Source organism: Prionailurus bengalensis, chromosome C1, assembly GCF_016509475.1.
Source record: "Prionailurus bengalensis isolate Pbe53 chromosome C1, Fcat_Pben_1.1_paternal_pri, whole genome shotgun sequence".
Lineage (NCBI taxonomy): Eukaryota > Metazoa > Chordata > Mammalia > Carnivora > Felidae > Prionailurus > Prionailurus bengalensis.
The window spans coordinates 19,762,067-19,783,299 of record NC_057345.1 but is presented as its reverse complement, the minus strand read 5'-3'; the positions used below and the strand labels follow the sequence as shown (position 1 = coordinate 19,783,299).

Here is a 21,233-nt window from a genome sequence, read left to right as displayed (position 1 = left end):
ATGGCCTTCTCAGCCATGGGTGGGCAGAAGTAAAGCTCCCTGCTCTATATTCCCTCAAAACTTTTCTCTATCTCTTAAAGCTCTTCATCATTACCCCTTATGGTGTTCTTTTCTACCCAGACCAGGAGATTTTGGTGGCCAGAAGGTGTGGAGTCTACTGAGGTTCAGACATTGTGGGCTGGAATGGATCCAGGAAGTCATTGTGTACAAGGCCTGCCCCCAGGATGATGAAATGGCCAAGACACTGAGCCACAGCCACTGGGTCCGATAGGCCAGCAAGCCCACTTGTCAGAGTTGAAGGAGCTGCTACCATGAGGGACTCTGATGTGTCAGACAGCAAGCAGTGCCGGTGTCAGCTCTCCTACCCTTTGCTGACAGAGCGGGACCCAGGTATGTGGGGGATATCCTTCCCATTACTGAAGGCAGAACATGGCTTTGGTATGGTAGGTATGACTTGGTGGTTCAGTGCTTGGGGAGCCTCAGGAAACAGTGTCCTCGGCTTCCCATGGACATAGATGGTGGCATTCCTCAGGTGGCATGCCTGGGAGCCCACAAGACCATCCCCCAAACTTCCCAGAAATAATCCTCCTAACAGCTCCCATTCATCCAGCTTCTTCTCTGGGCAAGGTGCTGGGTTAGGACTTTCCATGCACGGCCTGCTACAACCCTCATAACAACACCCAAGACTTGGATCTGTTACCAGTCCTATTTTGTACTTAAGGAAACTGAAGCTAAGGCATGTTACAGAACTTGCTCAAGGTGCAAGCTAGAGTGGCAAAGGTGGGATTTGAATGTAGTCTGGTTGACTCTGGGGCCTTGGGCTATTCACCAAAATATTGAACACCCTCAAGGAGAAATGACCGAGGGAGGCTTCAAGGTTGGGTTGGAATGAAATTTAAGTCATTTCTTTTAACATGGCCTCATTTACTCTCAAGCCTGGTAAAGCCTGGGTGTTTGGGTTACATTTGCATCCTGGCTGCTCTAGGCACCTACCTGGCATCTGTAACTGTTTGTTGTGACACAGCTATGGCAGCAGGAGTCGGGACCATGGGCTTTCCTCCAAGACTCTTGCCTCTGGTGCCCAGAGGAATCTGTCTGGCCTTGGAAGTGCCTCCTGCCCAGAGCTCAGAGGTTCTCCTAGTCCTAAGCATGAACACTGCATCTCAGTGGTCCTACCTCCCTTGATCTTTGTACAATGAGCAAAGATGGTAAAAATCTTAACAGATTTGGTTTGTGATTCATTTCTGCTACTTATTGGCTGTGTGATCCTAGACAAGTTAATGAGCCTTTCTGAGCTCAGTTTCTTAACTGTAAAATTGGAGGAAGAATAGCCACCCCATAGGGTTGTGGTGAGGAATGAATGAGGGAATAGATGTCTAGCCCTTCACTCACTAAAAGAAATCTATCATAACAACAGAAAAGTTCCAATTCTTCTCCTCTTCATTATTATTATCACCATTATTTTGTATGGCTTCTCAACCTCATGGTTTCTACAGCCCAATGAGGAAGATTCTGGGTTCTCTCCCTGCAGCAGGGAGGCAAGTTAGAGCCAAACCTGAGAGCTGGGACACCTAAGTTCTCTCAGCAAGGCCACCAAGTTTGCCATGGAACCATGGGAAAATCACTTTCCCTCTCCAAAGACCAGTTTCCCCATTGGCAGGTATAATAGTGCCTTGTTCACCTCACTGGGCTGTTGGAAGATTAACAGGCTACAAGGGGCATAAAAGCATTTGTAAGGGGTCAAGCCCTAGAAGGGGTTATTGTGTCCCTTGAAAGAAGAGTAAGGGATACAGAAACCCAGAGGAGCCAAACCGTCTCCTGCCTCCAAGCCTTTGCCTAGAACCCATCCTCCTCCTTGTCTGCCTCATTTATTCATTCAACATAAACTGATTGGGATCCATACCAGGAAAAAAAAAAAAAAAAGATGCTTCAAACCTTGATCCTGGGCCGGAAAGGATCCTGTGAGGACACTCTTGCAAAAATGGCTGACTTAGTGCCTTTGACCTCTTCATTTTCACCCTCCAAGTTTTATTCAAATGTATCTAAATTAACAGAACCGTATTTACACCCAGAGTCCAAGCTGCAAGGGAGTCTGGAAAATGTAGTTCTTTTTTTTTTTTTTTTTCCCACGTTCCACCTGTGTCCACCTGCACAGTACAGGAAGGCACGCCAGGAGGAAGCAAGGGCTACAGAGGCCGCGCCACCATTTCCACCACCATTTCTGCCGGGGCAGAGTCTGTGCATTGAATTATTCTGCCCAGGGTCTGCTCTTGCCCACATAGCCTTACGATGATGGTGTGGGGATGCTGACATATAGGTTTTAATAGAGACTTCACTGAGGACTCATTTCTTGGAGCTGCCATCCCTGCAGGAGGCGTTTATGGGAAACTCCAGGAAGGCATCCCGGTGTCAGGAAAACAAGAATACCCTCATTTTTCTCTCTTTTTCTTAACAGTTTTAAGATATAAAACATATATTATGCGATTCATCCATTTAACGTGTACAATTCAGGGGTACCTGGGTGGCTCAGTCGGTTGAGCATCTGACTTAGTTTCAGCTCAGGTCATGGCCTCACAGTTTGTGGCATCGAGCCCTGCTTCAGGTTCTGTGATGACAGTGTGGGGCTTGCTTGAGATTCTCCCTCCCTCTCTCTCTGCCCCTCCCCCACTCATGTGAGTGTGCTCTCTCTCTAAATAGACTTTAAAAAGTGTATAATTCCGTGGTTTTTAGAGAGAGTTGTGCAACAGCCATGATTTATTTTAGAACATCATCAGTAAAAGTAGACCTTCCTCATTTGCTCCCCAAACTGCCTGCTCTAAGCAATCACTAATCTACTTTCGGTCTTTCCATAGATTTGCCTGTTCTGGACATTTTACATGAGTGGAATCATATGTCACCTTTGTGACTGACCTCTTTCTTTCACTTAACATAATGTTTCAGTGTTCATATTGTAGCATGTGTAAGTACTTTATTTCTTTTCATGGATGAAGAATATTCCATTGTATGAGTATACAACATTTTGTTTATCCGTTCATCAATTTTTTTTTTTTGAAAGAGAGAGTGCATGAACTCTCGAGAGCAGGGAGGGGCAGAGGGGGAGAGAGATAGAATCTTAAGTAGGCTCCATGCCCAGTGCAGAGCCCCACATGAGGCTCAGTCTCACCGATCGTGAGATCATGATCTGAGCTGAAATCAAGAGTGGGAGGTTTAACCAACTGAACCACCGAGGCACCATATCCGTTCATCAATTGATGGACATTTGGGTTGTTTTCACTTCTTAGCTTTACAACAAATGCTGTGGGGAGGGGTGGAGATTGAGCCTCACGTTGGGCACTCTCTCAAAAGAAAAAAGCCAAACAAAAACTAAAAAACTAAAAAACTAATGCTGCTATGAACTTTGTGTGCAAGTTTTTGTATGCACATATGTTTTCAATTCTCTTAGGTATATATGTCTAAGTAGAACTGCTGGGTCATATGGGAACTCTCTGTTTAACTTTTTGAATGACACCAAACTATTTTCCACAGTGGCTGCACCATTTTGCATTCCCACCACCAGCAATGTGTAAGGATTCTGATTTCTCCACTTTGAGCCAACATTTGTCTTTTATTATACATGCATATAATCTCTATACCCAGTGTGAGGCTCAAACTCATGATCCTGAGATCAAGAGTTGAATGCTCTACCGATGTAGCCAGCTGGGTGTCCCTTATTTTATGTATAATATATAAAAAATATTATATATATATATATACATTTAAAATTACAATCATTCTAATGGGAGTGAAACAGTGATTCATTGTGGCTTTGATTTGCTTTGCCCTAACGACATACGATGTTGAACATTTCTCTACGTGCTTACTGGCCATTTATACATCTTCCTTGGAGAAATGTCTGAATGAACACTTTTGCCCATTTTTAGTTGGGCTATTTTTCCTTTCTTATTGAATTGTAAAGGTTGTTTCTATATTCTGGATACAAATTCCTTATTAGGTATATGGTTTGAAAATATGTTTTCCCGTTCTGTGGGTTGTCTTTTCACACTTTAAACACAATAATTTATTTTTTTTAAGTTTATTTACTTATTTTGAGACAGCATGCGAGTGGGGGACAGGCAGAGAGAGAGGGAGAGAGAGAATCTGAAGCAGGCTCTGCGCTAACAGTGCAGAGCCCAACACAGGGTTTGATCTCACAAGCTGTGAGATCATGACCTGAGCCGAAAGCAAGAGTTGGACGCTTAACTGACTGAGCTACCCAGGCGCCCCTAAAATTAAAAACTTTTGTGCTTCAAAGGAAAGTGTGGTTTTACTTTTTTTTTTTTAAGTAAAATAAATGTTGGTAAAGTTGTAATGAAATTGGAACACTCATACATTGTTGGTGGGACTGCAGAATGGTGCGGCTGCTGTGGAAAACAGTTTGGTGGTTCCTCAAAGAGTTGAATAAAGAATTACCATATGACGCAGAAATTCTACTCCTAGGTATATACCCAGAAGAACTGAAAACAGGTATTCAAACAAGCACCTGGATACACATGTTCATAGCAGCACTAGGATGGTTGTAATTTTTTAAAAATGTTTATTTATTGATTTTAAGAGAGAGAGAGAGGGAGAACATGAGTGGGAAAGGGGCAGAGAGAGGGAGAGAGAGAGAGAGAGAGAGAGAGAGAGTCCCAAGTAGGGTCTGCACCACCAGTGCAGAGCCTGACACGGGTTCGATCCTACAAACCATGAGATCATGACCAGAGCCAAAATCAACAGCCTGATGCCCAACCGACTGAGCCATCCAGGCACCCTGGATGGTGGTAAGTTTTAAAAATAGATAATAAAGGGCACCTGGCTGGCTCAGTTGGCAGAGCATCTGATTTCTCTACATCGTTGCCAACACTTGTCTTTTATTATACATAGTTTTTTTGTAATCTCTATGCCCAATGTTGGGCTCAAACTCACAAAAACGAGATCGAGAGTTGGATAAAGACATTAGTCATTCTCGGGGTGCCAAGGACATCCACGTGCATGCTCTGTAGCGTTGCATGGCAGTTAAGAGTGTATCGGTCCTACTGGATTTGAATCCAGTGTGTCACCTATCCACTTGGAAAGGGTGAGATGAGAGGATGGGTGGAATGACTCAGGTGTCGCTTGAAGACATCTCTTAATTTTGTCCTCAGGACCGGGAGGTCATGGGTCGATGCAGGAGAAGATGCAAGAATTTGAGGCCCCTTCTGCAGATGTGAAAGCTGGTGCGCCCTATCTCAGGATCTCCCCGCCCTGGGGTGTGAAGCCAAAACGAACTCATTGCATCTGACAGACTGTCCAGGGAGATGAGATAAGTGGGTGTCAGGCAGAAGGAGGAAGGTGTCAACCACAGAGCAGAGGGAGGTGAGAGCATGGAGGTCCCCACCCTTTACTCTGTCCTCGGAGTGACATCGCACATAGCTGCTTAACTTCTGAACCAGTGATGGTCCCAGGTCTCCTCCTGACCTGGATTGCACACCTGGTGTCCTTCAAACTATCCATGCAACAGAGCTCCAGGACCCATGCACTGGGCCAGCCAGGAGTTCAGCCCGCTGGCCAAACGTTTGGAGGTGGCCATGGTGATGGACTGGAGAAGTTTTTGAGGTTTTCAAAGAGGAAGTAGGGCTTTTGCCTGTGGGCCCATTGTTTCTCCCTCTTACTGAACAAGTCAGCTCGACACCCCTGGCTGTGCTTTGCTTCCCAAAGTAGAGGGTGCCTATTCTAATAATAGTAAGTCCTGAGAATTGTATCCCGCTTTCTATTTCAGCAGCAACCAGCAAGCCTTCTGATAACTGAACTGTGAATTTCCAAGGTCTAGGTCGTATTCCCACAGGCTGTATTCCCAGCAAGTAGTCCAGTGCCCGAGACAGAGTTCTCATAGTCCTGAAGGGAATCCAGACTCTACTGTTCCACGTTTGTGGCTCTTTTTACCTCTTCAAAGTGCCCCTCCAACAATCCTTTCTTGGGCTCCCCCTTCCTCCCTGGGACATTGCAGTCCCAACTTGGGTCTTGTGATCTGCAGCCAGTCACTCTCTTTCTCTGAGTTTCAGTTTTCCTGCCTGTAAAACAGGAATAATAGTACCCATCTCGGAGGGTCACTGTGCTGACTGAGTTAAGCAAGACATGTCAAAGTGCTCTGCAGGGTTCCTGGCACATGGTGAGCGCCCAAATGCCGAAAACTATAATTATTGTGGAGTGTGGACTGGCGTGGGGACAGGACAGTATTGGGTGAGCACGATGGTCTCCAACTAGGGGCGGATGAATAAAGCAATAAAACAGAATGTAGTTAATCTTTCCAAGCAAGTGTGCTGCTCAAATTCTGGTCTTTCCAAAGTGAGCCAGGAACATTCATCACAATTTTAACACTATTAGGAAGCTGCCTAACTTGCTTGCCTAACTAGGCAAAGATTGATGTACAATGTTAACATTAATCCACATTTGTCAAGTGCTTGCTTTGGGCCAGGCACTGGCCTAAGAGCTTTAGGTGAATCAACTGGAGGAATTTTCAAAAGAACATTGTGAAGCAAGTACTATTATTATCCTCATTTGACAGATAAGGAAAGAGGCACAGAGAGGTTAAGTGACTTACCGTACGGTCACAGAGCTGGGATTAAGTCCCAGCTAGTGTTCTTTTTTTTTTTTTTTTTTTTAAATTTTTTTTTTTCAACGTTTATTTATTTTTGGGACAGAGAGAGACAGAGCATGAACGGGGGAGGGGCAGAGAGAGAGGGAGACACAGAATCGGAAACAGGCTCCAGGCTCCGAGCCATCGGCCCAGAGCCCGACGCGGGGCTCGAACTCACGGACCGTGAGATCGTGACCTGGCTGAAGTCGGACGCTTAACCGACTGCGCCACCCAGGCGCCCCCCCAGCTAGTGTTCTTAATCACTCTGCATACTACTTCCATACGAGGTCTTTTCCAGCCTTGTGTGGAAGAGGGAAGAATTGAGGAGTCCACACTACAGGAATGCCAGTTTGTCCAACCCTGCTGTGGAACACTATGCAATCAGGAAAAAGCAGGAGGCAGATGTGTTTGTTCTGCATGAAATGATGGTCACAGCAGATTGTTGGGTGGAAAGAGCTACAGAAAAGTATATGTATCTTATAAACTAGGTTGTATAAAAACAAAGTTAAAAAGTTCACTTACTCGTTTGTAGGTTCATATGTAAATGTCAGGGGCGAAACACCAAAAAATTCACATTGGTCCCTAGGAAATTGTGAAGGAAGGGAGCTTCCATTTTTTTTTTTTTTTTTTGTCTTTTTGTTCTCTGCTGTTTGAAATGTTTACCGCTAGTATGTTTTAGTTTGTAATTAACAGAACGAAGAAGAAAGTAAGCGTCCATGAGCCAGGAGCCTGAAGACCCTTGTCCAGCCCTCCAGCTCTTGTCAAAGGCCTCTCTGGTGCCCCCCGCTTATCCCTGAAGGCTCCGAATCCTCTCTCCCATCCACAAGCACTTCCCAAGCCCCCCTGTGGTCACTGAGGACTTGCCTTGGCCTGGGTCTCTCATCTGGGTCCAGGTATCTGCACAGGTTCCCTGGCTAAGAGGCTGTAGTTCTATGCCTGAGCTACCCCACAGGGATGTGAAACATGGTGACATCACAGTTAGGCTAATGACATCACGGTGGACTTGGAGGCTGACAGGACAGAAGACCTGGCAGGGCCCAGAAGATGAGAACAAGGAAGGGGTTGGCAGGTGGAGGCTGTTTTGGGTGGGAACTCGAGGCCCTATGTCCTCAGCCCACCTCCCAGGACATTCCTAGCCAGGCCTTTCAGGGACCAGAAAGTCAGAAATCTCCAAGTCTACTTCCCTTTTTGTTTCGAATCAAGAGGTTTACAGACTTTTCTGAGAGTTGGGAGCAAGAGTGTGATGCCGGGGTGGGTGGCGTTAGCAGGTGGAAGATAGAAGCCTTCCTGCAGGGTGACTCCTCCTCGGAGATGAGACTGGGGTTTTCTGTGGGTGCCTAGCCAGGCCCGGGCTCCCCTGTGATTCCAACAAGGCTGCGTGGGAAGGCAGGCTTGTGGCCTTGGAGGCTGGGAGGGCTCCAGCTTTTGGGGCATGCAGTTTGGGTGGATCAAGGCTACAAGCAGCACCGGGGAGGAGCTCCTTCACCAATCTGAAGGATAGTGAGAGGGCAGCTGAGAAAGGCAGGAAGCTCTTTGTACAGGTAGCTGACTACTCAGATCCTGAAGGCTCAGAATTCCAGCCTGAACGCTGTTGCTCATCTTTTGTTCTGGGCGTATGTTATGGAGATTCTCGGGTTAAGCTACAGAAACCATTCCAGGAGGGTTGAAAAAAAGCAATTCCTTTAAAAGATATGGGGAAGCTCACAGAATGTCTGGAAATGCCGTAGAGCCAGACTTGGAGAATGGGCTGGATCAGGAGAAGCTGAGACCCACCCCCCCCCGCCCCCCGCAGGACCCAGCTCAGAGAGGATTCTGCAACACCCTCTGAACCCCTTTCTTTCCTCTGTTGCCCTGGAAGCCGACGTGGCATGATGTGCAGGGTGGAGTCTATACTTACCTGCCTCTTTAGGGCCCCTGGTTTCTGATCCAGTCTGGTTGGGGGCATCCAGTTGGCCCAGTCCATGTCATGTGCCTGTATCCCGTGCTGGGTTCGGGGAGGTCGGAATCAAGTGTGTGGCCATCTTGGCTTTTATAGTGGGAGGTGCATTCTGCCTCCCTCCAGATGCATGTGGGGGGGGGGGGAAATTCCACATTCTGAGCATCCAAGAAACGCAACAAATGTCTGCACTGGAAATAAAAATGAGTAGACAGTGGTTCCTGTCCCTGAGACACTCACAGGCACATAGGGGTCATTATGTGGGCAAATAATTCTGATGGGAAGTGATGGAGGCCATGGTGGAGGTGGTCACCAGCCAGGGGCTGGGCTGGCAGAGAAACACCGGTCATATGCCCCTGCTCGTGGTGGAGTGTCCAAGATGTCCCTGTGTGCTCCAGGCCACCTCGATGGAATGGCTGGGTGGAGTCTGATGAGAGGTTGGGCCTGTGTCACACGGGGCCAGACATTGTGTGATACGGATCCACCAACTGGGCAGAATTTGAGTCTCTAGAAATGTGTGCTTTTTCTTGCTCTCAGAAATAATGAAACTGCTTGGCCTAAAAAACTGCTTCCTAACCAATGGAGCTTCTCTTTTGATATCTAGCCATTCCTTATATGCATTTCGCTATGCCACTGAATCACCTCTTACCCCTGTTGGGGCCTCGGCTCAGTATCGGGATGAGAGAAAGGATTTCTCAGGATAGGCAGATCAGAGATGGGACGAGAAAGAAGAAGGTGTATTTGCTGCCTCCGAGGCCTCTGCTCCGTGAGATCAGATTCCTTCTCTTCTCTGCTCCACTCCATATCCTTCCGTGTTGCCTGCTCTGGTCTGTCTATAACTGTCCCTGTCCCTGCACCACCATCACTGTCCTCCCTGTCATCATCACTGCCCGGTTCCATCTTGGCCAGGCCCCTGTCTCCAGAAGGACCCCAGCTTCAGCCGTTGAGCCTTGCCGTGTCCCTCTTGGCCTCACATAGCCCCACCCCACTCGCCCCAGCTCCACACACTGATATTCCAGAACCCCAGTTTGTAGTGGTCCCAAATCAGCACATTGTCCCGTAGAGTTGTCACAGGTAGGTAAAGGCTGGTGGGTGGGTCCCTCTCATCAGGTCTCACAGCCCCCCCGCCCCCGCCTGCCCCCTTCTTCCTACTTGTGGCAACTTCAAATGAAGCACCTTCCTGTCACACTCACTGGGGCCTCAACCACAGGCAGCAGCTGCCCGCCTGCCCACCTCCCTGCATCCCTCAGAGGGAACTTCTGCAGAACCAGGTGAAGAGGCTCACACAGGCAGGTGAAAAGCCTCTGCTGGGCAGGGTCGGGAGGAGTAAGGGAAGGGAAAAAGGAGACCGTGCTTTGGCAGGCTGAGACACTCGAGTGAACGTGCTAGGGTCCGCGTCCGAGGAGCACTAGAGGAGGAGGGAAGTGTGGCCACTGAGGAGAAGGGGAATGAGCCTTGGGACACTTGCTGAGCCGAGGTGGTCCCTGTGCTGTGTGGCCTTCAGTGAAAAGAAGCCAGAGAAGCGAACAGCTGAGCGAGCAGAGAATCTTCCTGTCAGGCCAGTCAGGGGACCCAGGGGACTCTTGGCCTGCTTTCTCAGACTGTCCCTGGTGAGGGAGCTGAGCCTGGGTAGTCTGGGCAGCAGGACCCTAGGGCTTCCTCTACTGCCCAGAAAAGCTGTGTCGATGATCTCTGAGTTCACTCAGAAGTACCTTCCATGAGGATCTTCCTCTCCGTCCTCTTCCCCAGGGATGAGCATAAGGCCAGCTCAGCTCCTCACCTCTGATTGTCTCCATTCGATCTTCTCCCTGCACCTACGAAGAAAGCATCATTGGCTTCTAAATGTCAGTACTGAGTCCTTGGACATCAGCCTGTCCAACCCTCGTGTTTTGCAGATAGGGAAACTGAGGCCAGGAGGGGCAGTGACTCCAAGTCACACGGTGGCGTAGTGGAACGGCCAGCTCTAGAAGCCAGGCTCCTGTGTGGCGGTCCTTCACTGCTCACCTGTGACTGACCTGTCTTCCCATCAGGTAGTAGGGGCATGAAGGGGGAGTCTGCTCCAGAAATGGGTTGTTGCCACAAGACTCAGCCTCTGGGGAGTACAGGGAGCTCCCTGTCCTCCAGCCCGGACTTCCAGCTCTGCCAAGGCAACCAGGTAAGGAGGGATCCCAGCCCAATCTTTGAGGGCAGCCTGCTTACAAAGGGAGAGGACATTAGGATGAAGTGGGGGGGAGGGGGAAATCTGAAGGGACCAGATTCCCACTGGCCCCTGGTCCTGAGCACTCCTACCCCGCCTGGTACATCATGGAGATGTGCCCTGGGGGTGCCAGAGACCCTCTCCCATGCCCCAGGGGCCAGACCTTTCCTGTGGGGTGTGAGAAGGGATAGCATAGCGCCTGCAGGAGGCTTGGCTGTATGACCACGACCTGGGCCTTAGCGGGAGGGAAGCTCAGGGCCATCTTGTGGGGTTTACAGTCTTTGATGAGGATTTTCTCCAAGTTCATCTAGGCTCCATTCAAAACACAGTAGATGGTCTGAGACACAGTGGGGCCAAAAGGGTCAGGAAGGAAGGAAGGGAGAGAGACCAGGGCCAGGGGAGGGGTTGTAGAGGATAGGAGGAGGGCAGTACTGGGGTGGGTACAAAAGTCTTTGGGGAAATCTTCAAAGGAGGGATGGGGAAGCCGTTTGAGTGACAGACATGATACAGGGTGGGTCTTAGCTTCTCCTCTTTTGGAAACCAAACTGGAGCCGGGACCATCCTGGGAACACAGGTGTCCCTGTCTCCCACCCCCAAGTCCCTTGCCCCCTGTCTGCCAGGTCTCCTCAGCTCGCAGGCCACTTCCTGACACTGTGGATGCCCATGGCTCATCTTGTGCCAGCTGGCTGTGCCCCTTGCCGCTGGCGCCAGCCAAGTCTGCCTTGCTGACCTGTCCCCAGGGCCTGGACCTATACCTGTGTGCCCTGCAGCCGGCATCGCTGGGCATGGCCCCACGAGGTCTCAGAAGCGACACCTTGAGCACAAGTAAGCCAGGGCAGAGGGCTGCACCGTGAAGGAGGCAGCGGGTGGGAGAGGACGGACTCTTAGATTTCAGGACAGGAGAGGGAGGGGACCCAGTGTCACTGGTGAGGACGGAGCCTCAGGCACGCTTTACTTCCATATTCTGGCCTGGAGTCCTGGCCTGGGGCGGGGCGGGGCTTTCAGGGTGACACCTGAGCCAGAGGAGGTGGATGGGCAGTGGCTTTCTCAGGCATGAGCATGGGACCTGGAGTAGGGGTAGTCCGAGTCCTGGGACTGAGGATGGCGCCCTGTGCCTAGAATGTTTGAGCTAAAGGGGTCTTCATTATGAGATAGGAGCACTGACCGGGAGCCAGAGAGCTGAGGATAGAGTCCTGGTCCTGCCCTTCCCGGCTCTGTGACCTTGGGCACATCACCGAGGCCAGTTTCTTCTTCCATGGGAGTAGGATGTCACTATACCTATGTTCTAGATTTGCTGCACTGTAACGCACCATTTCATCACACAACTGTAACCTCCTGGAGGGCAGACTGTGCTGCCCGGTCCCTTATTTCCCCAGCACAGAGCACAGAGTGAAACGACAGGTCAGCGAAGTTGGCTGAGCGAATAAATGAGGATCCAAGCAGACATCTACTTTGTGACCTTTTTTCTTTTCAGTATTTCACCTTCTATGTCTCCCACCTTGTCTCCCGCCTCCCTGGCTGTCGTGCCTCAGTCTCCCTTCCTCGCTCTTCTCTGCCTACCTCCTAAATATCCCCATGCTCCATAAGTCAGTCCAAAGCCTTCTTCTGTCCCCTCCCCCACCCTTTAGTCTCACCTCTTCTCTTCTTTCCCGCCTCTCCTGTTCACTTTACGGAGGGGAGTAGTGCTGTTTGACAGCTACTTCTTTCCTGCCAGAAAGGAAATGATCCGTACTTGTGCTGTTTACGACCGTACCTACGGAGCCTTTTAAACGTGGCTCGTGTGAATGAAGAACCGAATTCTTATTGTACTTATTTTAAGTAGTTGAAACGTCATCACATGAGTCAAGTGGCTACCGTTTTGGACACAGCAGTTCAAGGGTCGTCCTTATGCGGTCTCCTCGGGGTCCCTGGCACCCAGATTTATGTCTTCAGCTTGGACCTCTCTTTTATAAACTCCAAACCAAACAGATAAACAAACAACAAACCAAATTCCAAACCAATTCATCCAACTACCTACTTGGCTTCTCCACTTGGATGTCTAATAAGGTTCTTTTTTGTTTTTAATGTTTATTCATTTGTGAGAGACAGAGACAGAAGGTGGGGGGGGGGCAGAGAGAGAGGGAGACACAGAATCCCAAGCAGGCTCCAGGCTCTGGGCTGTCAGTGCAGAGCCCGACACGGAGCTCAAACGCATGAACTGAGATCATGACCCCAGCCAAAGTCAGACGCTTAACCGACTGAGCCACCCAAGCGCCCCTCTAGTAGGCTTCCTGATCATCTTCTCTCCCTCAAATGGTTGAGCACCACAGACATACTAGGTCCTTTTGTTGGCAAGTCCAAGTGCAGACCAGGAAGGCCCAGGGAGGGGAAATGCCTGCCCAAGTCACCCAACAGGCTTGCAAGGCTACGGCGATTTCCCAGCCTGAGCAGGGCAGGTTAGATGGGGAGCAGAGCTTTCCCCCAGGCAGTGGGGCCCTGACCACTGTCTTCCTTTTCCCGCTCAGCGCTCCAGCCACCAGGGCTGCATGCAGGCTCCACTGATGGCGAGAAACTCACGGCCAAGCACTCTGCGAGCAGGGACCAGAGGGGAAGCCAATGGGAAAGAGCTGGAGAGGGGGCCTGCTGCCCATCCTTCTGTCCCCACAGCAGCTCTTGCCCACCCCCCTGGCAGAACAGAAGGAGCCCCATCCCCTTAGCTTTCTGCTCCTGTCTGTCCTGCCTGCTGCCCACTCCCATCTCCAAAGAGCTCCCATTCTGCCTTCATCCCTTCTGTCCTGCATATCCACTTCTGCCTCCTCCTTACCTGCTTACCTATGGGGCCCTACCTTCTGTCCGATGCCCCCGCCTCTTCATGCGGCCCCCAGATCCCTCCCACCCCATCATGGCTATGCCCAGCTTGCTGATGAGTGTCAATGAGCCTGGGCCCCCCACGGCCCAGAGGGAGACCCTGTATCCTTACCCAGGGGCCTCCCAAGCCTCTGGCCAGATCCAGCCTTTCCAGGCCTGGAATCCGGGCCCTGGAACTGCCAGGACCTACTCCTCAGGGCAAAAGAGTGCTGGCAGGGCGGCTCCAGCGAGGCGGACCCCACTGGGCTCCCGGACAGGCACCGCAGCGCTGCCTTACCCACTGAAGAAAGAGAATGGCAAAATCCTATACGAGTGCAATGTGTGCGGCAAGAACTTCGGGCAGCTCTCCAACCTCAAGGTATCTGCGTCTTGGGCTCCGCTGCTCCCCTCCCCTCGGCATCCTTCAACGACCCCATGCTATCCTGCTTCCAGAATCAAGGGCCTTGAAGCCAGAGCAACTCCTGGGCAGCCTCTAGGCTGTGACCTGGGATGCTTCCTTTGGCCTCTCGGTGTCATGTTTGTGGAGAGGAGACGACAAAATGGCCGCCAAAAGTCCTCTCCACTCTAAGAGATAGTCTGTGAGAGCGTCCACTGCACTCAAACATGGGGAAACTGAGGGAAAGTCTTGCCCAAAGTTACTTCGATTTAATGGTGAAGTTAGGCCTTGATATTAGCCTCTCAACATCTAGGGCAAAGCCCTTTCTGGATCCCCAGTTAAGCCTCTTCTTGTTTATTTGTTTGAAGGTCTGGTGGGGGCATAAATTTTAGTGAGCCCAGGCCACCCACCTGACAACCAGCTTTTTTCACATGGGACCCCATGAAGCAGCACAGTGCCGTTGGGACCATCATCCACATCGCCCAGAGGGGACCCCATGGGCACACCTCTGTGTGTCAGCAGAGATGGGGATCTACGCACATGTTGGCGGCACTGAAGTTGAGGAAATACTATGGTTGTTGAGGAGGGACGCTTCCGGGTCCCCAGGGCATGGGTGCTTAAACTTTAATGAGCCTCAAACCACCCGGGGAGCTAGGAAACATGCAGATTCCTAGGTCCCAGCCCCAGGGATCTTCAGTCAGCTGGCCTGGGGCAGGGCCTGAAAATCTGCATTTTTTAAAAATTTTATTTTGTGAGAGAGAGAACACAAGGGAGAGAGAGCACGAGTGGGGAAGGGGCAGAGAGAGAGCCAGAGAGAGAATCCCAAGCAGGATCCACACTGTCAGCACAGAGCCTGACACGGGGCTCGATCTCACGAACCGGGAGATCATGACCTGAGCCAAGATCAAGAGTCAGAGGCTTAACCAAATGAGCCACCCGGGCACCTCATTATTTGTTTGTTTGTTTGTTTGTTTGTTAGTTAGTTAATGAGAACGTGCATCTTTAACATGCTCCCAGATGGTGCTGATGCTGCTGGTCTGTGGACCACACTTTGAGTCGCACTGCCTTACCTAGCCTTCTGACCACTGTCATGTCCCCTCCTGCAGGGCAGCAGAAAGAGTGAGGATATCCTGGGGAAAGGCAAGAGGGGCCTTGAGAAGCCTCAGGGCTAAATAGGGGTCCCGTGGGGATGTGGGGAGAGATTGGGACAGGATCCCAGACCCTGCCGGAGGGGTCTGGGCAGTTGGCAACATTTGTCCCACACCTGGCTCAGGTCCATCTGCGTGTGCACAGCGGGGAGCGCCCATTCCAGTGTGCCCTGTGCCAGAAGCGCTTCACTCAGCTCGCCCACCTGCAGAAGCACCAGTTGGTGCATACCGGGGAGCGGCCCCACGAGTGCCTGGTGAGACCCTACTTCCCCTCCCCTGTACTCCTGGGGGCTGGTGAGTAGTCCCAGGGCCCCGGAGGGATGGCACCTGTAGCCTCTATTCCCCAGTCCTCCTGAGCAGGTGGAGACAGGACTGGAGGCAAGGGTGCAGGTGTGGGGGGGAGGTGGAGGGAGGTGAAAATGACCCGAGTCAGCCTGGAAGGGCCAGAATGTGATACGGGAGCTCACTCCCTGGGCCTGGCGTGAGGAATAGAGATGAAGGCCTATGGGAGGAGAATAACAAAGTTGGGGGTGCTGGGGAGTGAATACCTATTACCTGCTTCCCAGGGCTGCTGCAGAAGTAAAAGGCCCAGTGTGTGAAAGTACGCACTACGGGTAACACAAGCTTGGTGTTAGCTCCCTCTCTCTGAAACTCACCACAGCCCTTGGGAAGTCAGAACAGCAGGAATGCTTCCCCTGTTTTACAGAGGCAGTCGTGAAAGAAATATAGAGGTTCTAAGTCTGGGCGACTTGGGGTTCCAATTCCAGCTCTGCCTCCAGCTTGTTGTGTGATCTTTGGCTAGTGGCTCGCCTCCTCTGAGCCTCGCTCTCTCGCTGAAATATGGGAGCTATATTGGTACTTAGTCATGCTTCTCCAGGGTCCTGGGGAAGACCGTGTGAGACCAACTCCTGGCATGCCGCAGCTCCCAGTAAATGTTAATTATGCCCGCTAAAGCTGTAGACCCACGCACGAGGGTCCTATGTGATTATCTCGTTCAGTCCATCATCCCTGTGAGGCTAGGTGTTTATAGTAACGTGTTACCAATAAGGAAACCAAGGCTCAGACAGAAATCACCTATGCGAGGTCACACAGGGAGTAAGAACCAGGATACTAACCCAGGTCTGCCTGGCTCCAATGGGCCAGACGCTGTGGGTCCCAGGGAGAAATCATCAGGGGAAAGCTTCCGGGCCTGCATTATAGAGGGGGGATGGTGGGGGGGGTCCAAGGTGGGGAGGGGAGCAGAGCTCCTGAGCCAGCCAGGTGGGCAGAGCTGACACCAGCGCCCCTTCCCACCAGATGTGCCACAAGCGCTTCAGCAGCTCCAGCAACCTCAAGACCCACCTGCGGATGCACTCAGGGGCCCGGCCCTTCGGGTGCAGTGCCTGCCCAAGTCGCTTCACCCGGCATGTTCACCTGAAGCTGCACCAGCGGCTGCACGCCCGCCGGCCCTGCGGCCTAGCTCACACCCACCTGCCCCTGGCGTCTCTTGCCTGCTTTGCCCGATGGCACCAGGAAGCCCTAGGTCTTGTGGGGGTGTCATCAGAGAGGCAGCTGGGCTGGGATTCAGAAAAGGTCAAGAGGTCCTCGGCATCTGGGGCAAGTAAGGGCAGCCAGCCTGAGCCCTGGTGCCAGGACTGTCCTGGGGAGGGGGCAGGGCAGAGCGACTAAAGGATTTTTCTCTACGGCAAGTCGAGGCCTCCTGAGCTTCAACAGTGGCGGGGGAAGCCACTGTGTATTGGTCAGACTTCGCAATCCACCAGGTCAGGGGACACAGCCACGGAGATTCTGTGATGCTCTCCCCTGGGGTGGGGCAGGCAGCCATCTCCTGCTCCCGGTCTGGGACGAGGCCCTCCAATCTCAGCTCGCCAGTGGGTAGTTCGGCCTTCCAGGACTCTGCACGGTGCAGACTATGCTGCCACGCACCGGGCACATTGCTCTTTTTCCTGAACAGATGTTCCAGCACCTGCCCAGATGCATGTCTGCTGCTTCCCACCACCTTCTTGTCTCACAGTTCGTAAGAAGCCACTGTGCCTCCTTAGCTGGTATTCCCTGCCACGGTCAGGGGGCGGGGTGAGCTCCTCCCTCTGCACCTGCTAGGAGCTGAGCCCCCTGTGGGGAGGAGGGACAAGAACACAAGGATGTCGATGTCTACTCATGACCCGGAAGCAAGATATCCCCCTGTGTGCCAGGAGCAGCCACCAAAGAGGGCAAAGGGCTAAGGAGGTGCGAGCTCAGGGAAGAGGTAGAGGCTCCACAAGGAGTATAAGGAGGGAAGAACTGGCAAAGAGAGCCTGAGGAGCTAGGACCCTCCTGATGACCTTTCTCTCTGCGGTCCCAGAGGATGCCCTCAGATGTGCAAGCTCTTCTGCTCCCCGACTTGGGAGTTAGCAACAGGTAGGGAAAGGGCACTGCCTGAGAAGCAAGATTATTAATCACAATAAACAGTAGCTATTATTGGGGTGCCTGGGTGACTCAGTGGCTAAGAATCCACCGACTCTTGATTTGGACTCAGGTCATGATCTCATGATTTGTGAGATCCAGTACAGAGCCTGCTTGGGATTCTCTCCCCCTCTCCCCCTGTGCCCTCCCCCCCCCCACTCATGTGAGGGTGCTCTCTCTCTCTCTCTCTCAAAATAAATAAACTATAAGAAAATACCAATAGCTGTTATTAAACAGTAATATGGGAATGCAAACGGGTGCAGCCACTCTGGAAAACAATATGGAGGTTCCTCAAAAAATTAAAAATAGAACTTCCTTAGGACCCAGCAATTGCACTACGAGGTATTTACCAAGGGATACAGGTGTGCTGTTTTGAAGGGGCACGTGCACCCCAATGTTTATAGCAGCACTATCGACAATAGCCAAAGTGTGGAAAGAGCCCAAATGTCCATTGGCTGATGAATGGATGAAGAAGATGTGGTTTCTATATACAATGTAGTATTACTCAGCGATGAGAAAGAATGAAATCTTGCCATTTGCAACTACGTGGATGGAACTGGAGGGTATCAGGCTAAGCGAAATTAGTCAGAGAAAGACAAATATCATATGACTTCACTCATATGAGGACTTTAAGATACAAAACAGATGAGCATAAGGGAAGGGAAGCAAAAATAATATAGAAACAGGGAGGGGGACAAAACTTAAGAGACTCTTAAATATGGAGAACAAACAGAGGGCTACTGGAGGGGTTGTGGGAGGGGGGATGGGCTAAATGGGTGAGGGGCATTAAGGAATCTACTCCTGAAATCATTGTTGATCTATATGCTAACTAACTTGGATATAAATCAAGAAAATAAATTAAATAAACTAAAAAAAAATCCCAGTAATAACTGGCCAACTTCCAGCAGGGGGCCTCCATTCGCACCCCTGTGGGTTTGAGAGCGGCTTCCCCACCAGGGACTGGGCAAGATTCACCCTGTGTTGTAGGCTCCCCAGGAGCGCAAGAGAAAACTCTTATGGGGAGCCCCTCTTGTCAGGGCAATGGCGGGGTGGGCTTTGGCCTTCCCCGCAGTAATCGAGGTCCGAGTTTAAGCCCACCTCGTCACCTCTTTGGCTCTGCGCCAGATGCCAACCCCTCGGGCTAGGCCCCACCCACTCCGCAAGACCAAGCCCACACCGGTCTTGATCCCGCCCCTGCGTTCTAGCCCCTCCTTCTCGGGGGCGGGGAGAGACCTCTCGTTTCTCCCTGCCTCTCGACCCCCGCAGGACCTAGGTTCCTCTTTCCCCGCCCACCTCGTGCAAGGCCAGCATGGGGGCTGCCAGCACCCGGTGTACCCCTGGCGCCTCCCCAGGCCTAAAGAAGTAGCGCGGACCTGACTGAGAGCATGGCCTGGGCGGGGGTGGGCGAGGCTCTGGCGGAGCGGCCCGGGTTGGGGGCGGCCTCTGCGGAGCGCACCCCGTGCCCTGCGCCGCGCACCCAGTGCCCTGCGCCAAGGGTAGCATCTGGGTCAGTCCCCCGCCCGTCCCGAGTGCGGGCGGGGCCGCTGTTTGCTCCGGGGGGCGGGCCGGGGAAGGCGTTTCCCTGCAAATAAGCGGATCCGGGTGGCCCCCGTGGCTCCGGAGCGGTCTGGTGTCCCGAAGCCCGGGGCTTTGCCTTTGCCATGGCCGAGCGGCACGGGGGCCTGGGGGCACGCCTGGCCCGCCGCTTGGCAGGGCTAGGGCTCGGGAGGAAGCGCAGGGGGAAGAGGACCCCGGAGGAGGCCAGAGCTCGGGATAGGTGAGGGGGATGGAGGAGGGCCGCAGGGGCTCCCCTTGGCCCTAGGGATGTGTGTGTGCGTGTGTGTGTGTGTGTGTGTGTGTGTGTGTGCGCGTGCGCGCGCGTGTGTGAGTGAGTGAGCGCGTAGTGGATGTTCAAATAAGCATGTATGAGTGTCTCGGAGCGTAAAAATATACGTGTCAGTGTACTAAGATTTTGGATACGTGAATGTGCAAACGATCTTTATAAAAGTATCTGTGCTCTTTTAAAACTTTAAAACAACTTTTGCAATTCCGTGAACGCGATAGGCGGCCTGCAGACAGTGATTTCCTCTCCTGACGCAGTTTAAAGGCAAATGCGGTAGCTCCCCGCCCCTGTGGACTTTGATACTCACATCACAGGCCAGTGTACCTCTGGTCTTCGTTCCCTTTGTCATGAGCAGGACAGGTAACCTGAATTGCCTCCAACTGCACTGCATTTGCCCTTATGTGCCACAGAAAGGATTTCCCCTGTCGTCCCAGACTGTAATAACAATAAACTTTATTTGCCTTTCATGCCCTACCTGGATTATCTCGTTTAATCCTCACAGCAGCTCTTACGAGGCAGGTATTTCGTGTGATTCAGATATAGAAATGGAGGTTCAGAGAGGTGAAGTCACCTGCCCAGTCACACAGCTGGGAAGTGGCCGAGCCTGGTTACAGGCTTAAGCGGCCTGACTCCAGAGCCTACGTCCTGAAAGCCCTGGATGTGCTAGAGAGATTTCAGGACTGCAAAGCCAGGGGGCCAGAGCCTCATCCTAACCCTAGGTGCCACTGGGCTTGTCACCTTGAACAAATTGCTTCCTCTCTGAGCCCATTCACTGGTGGCTAATGTCTAAGTGAAAGGAAAAAGGCTCTGGACGGCCAAGCTGAATGGCTGGGAGGGAGGACAGTGACGAGGATCCCAGCAGCTCACAGTGGAATCTGAAAAGAGCTAGGAATGCGCTCTCAGGCACGGGGTATTGTGTATCTACGGAGTTATCCAGCAATTTGTTCTGATCTTATCATGACAGAGCTGTCTTTGGCCCCTCTGGGAGGGGTGGGAGTGTGATGGGGGCAGAGTGAGAGGAGGGGTTGTACTGTTCTTCCACACCAAAGAGAGAGGGGAGGGGAGGGCCTAGCCACCCTGAAAGCCTGGAAGCCTGGATGCCCTGGGGGGGAGGGGGGGAGTACCCACACCCTGACACTGCTCTGCCCGCCCCCACTTGGAAGACACACCCTCTCCCATTACCCTGTATGGCAGGAACCTGCCCTATAGGCCCAGGTGGCACTGCCCCTCCCTTTCCCCACTTGAGAGGAGGCAGGGTTGGCATGCAGGTGAGTCAGGGGTTGGGAGGACAGGGGAGGGACTGCACATGCTCGTGGGCCAGTGCGATGATACATCCCATGCATGCACTTGGAGTTGGTTCTCACCAGACGTGGGAATAGGACTCCGGCACTAAGGCACAGGCCTCTGATCCCTGCTGATTGCCTGGAGTTGGGCGCAAGGTGCATGGAGGAGGCAGTCAAGGCACTTCCCCACCTTGCCCCCATTAGCGCTGTGATGTCTAACCAGCTTTTGGAGTGGGACGGTCCTAGTGTCTTAACTCCAAGGGTCACTAGCTGTGTGACTCCAGGCAAGTCACTTCACCTTTCTGGACTTCAGTTTCCTTACTGAAAAACTATGGGCATAATATCCACCTTCTAGGATTATTGTGAGGCTCGAAGAAGATCATATGAGCACCATACCTAAGGCTAAGCCCGGCATGGCATGGGGAGGGCCTCCACAAATGGCAAGCTTTTGAATTATTGAGGTGCTGTCCTGCTTCTATATTCTGACCCTGCTACAGACCTAGTCCTCATTTTTGCCTCAAGCTTATCCT

At 51.9% G+C, this 21,233-nt stretch overlaps 1 protein-coding gene across 1 annotated transcript; it reads left to right on the top strand.

Annotated features, from left to right (window-relative positions):
* The first annotated feature begins 311 nt into the window (after positions 1–311).
* On the top strand, positions 312–14,770 carry ZNF683 (zinc finger protein 683). Its single transcript, XM_043578479.1, has 4 exons — positions 312–390; positions 10,601–10,725; positions 11,388–11,592; positions 13,272–14,770. The coding sequence occupies exons 1-4, from the start codon at positions 312–314 to the stop codon at positions 14,180–14,182; spliced, it is 1,320 nt and encodes a 439-aa protein (XP_043434414.1). The 3' UTR covers positions 14,183–14,770.
* Positions 14,771–21,233: the final 6,463 nt, after the last annotated feature.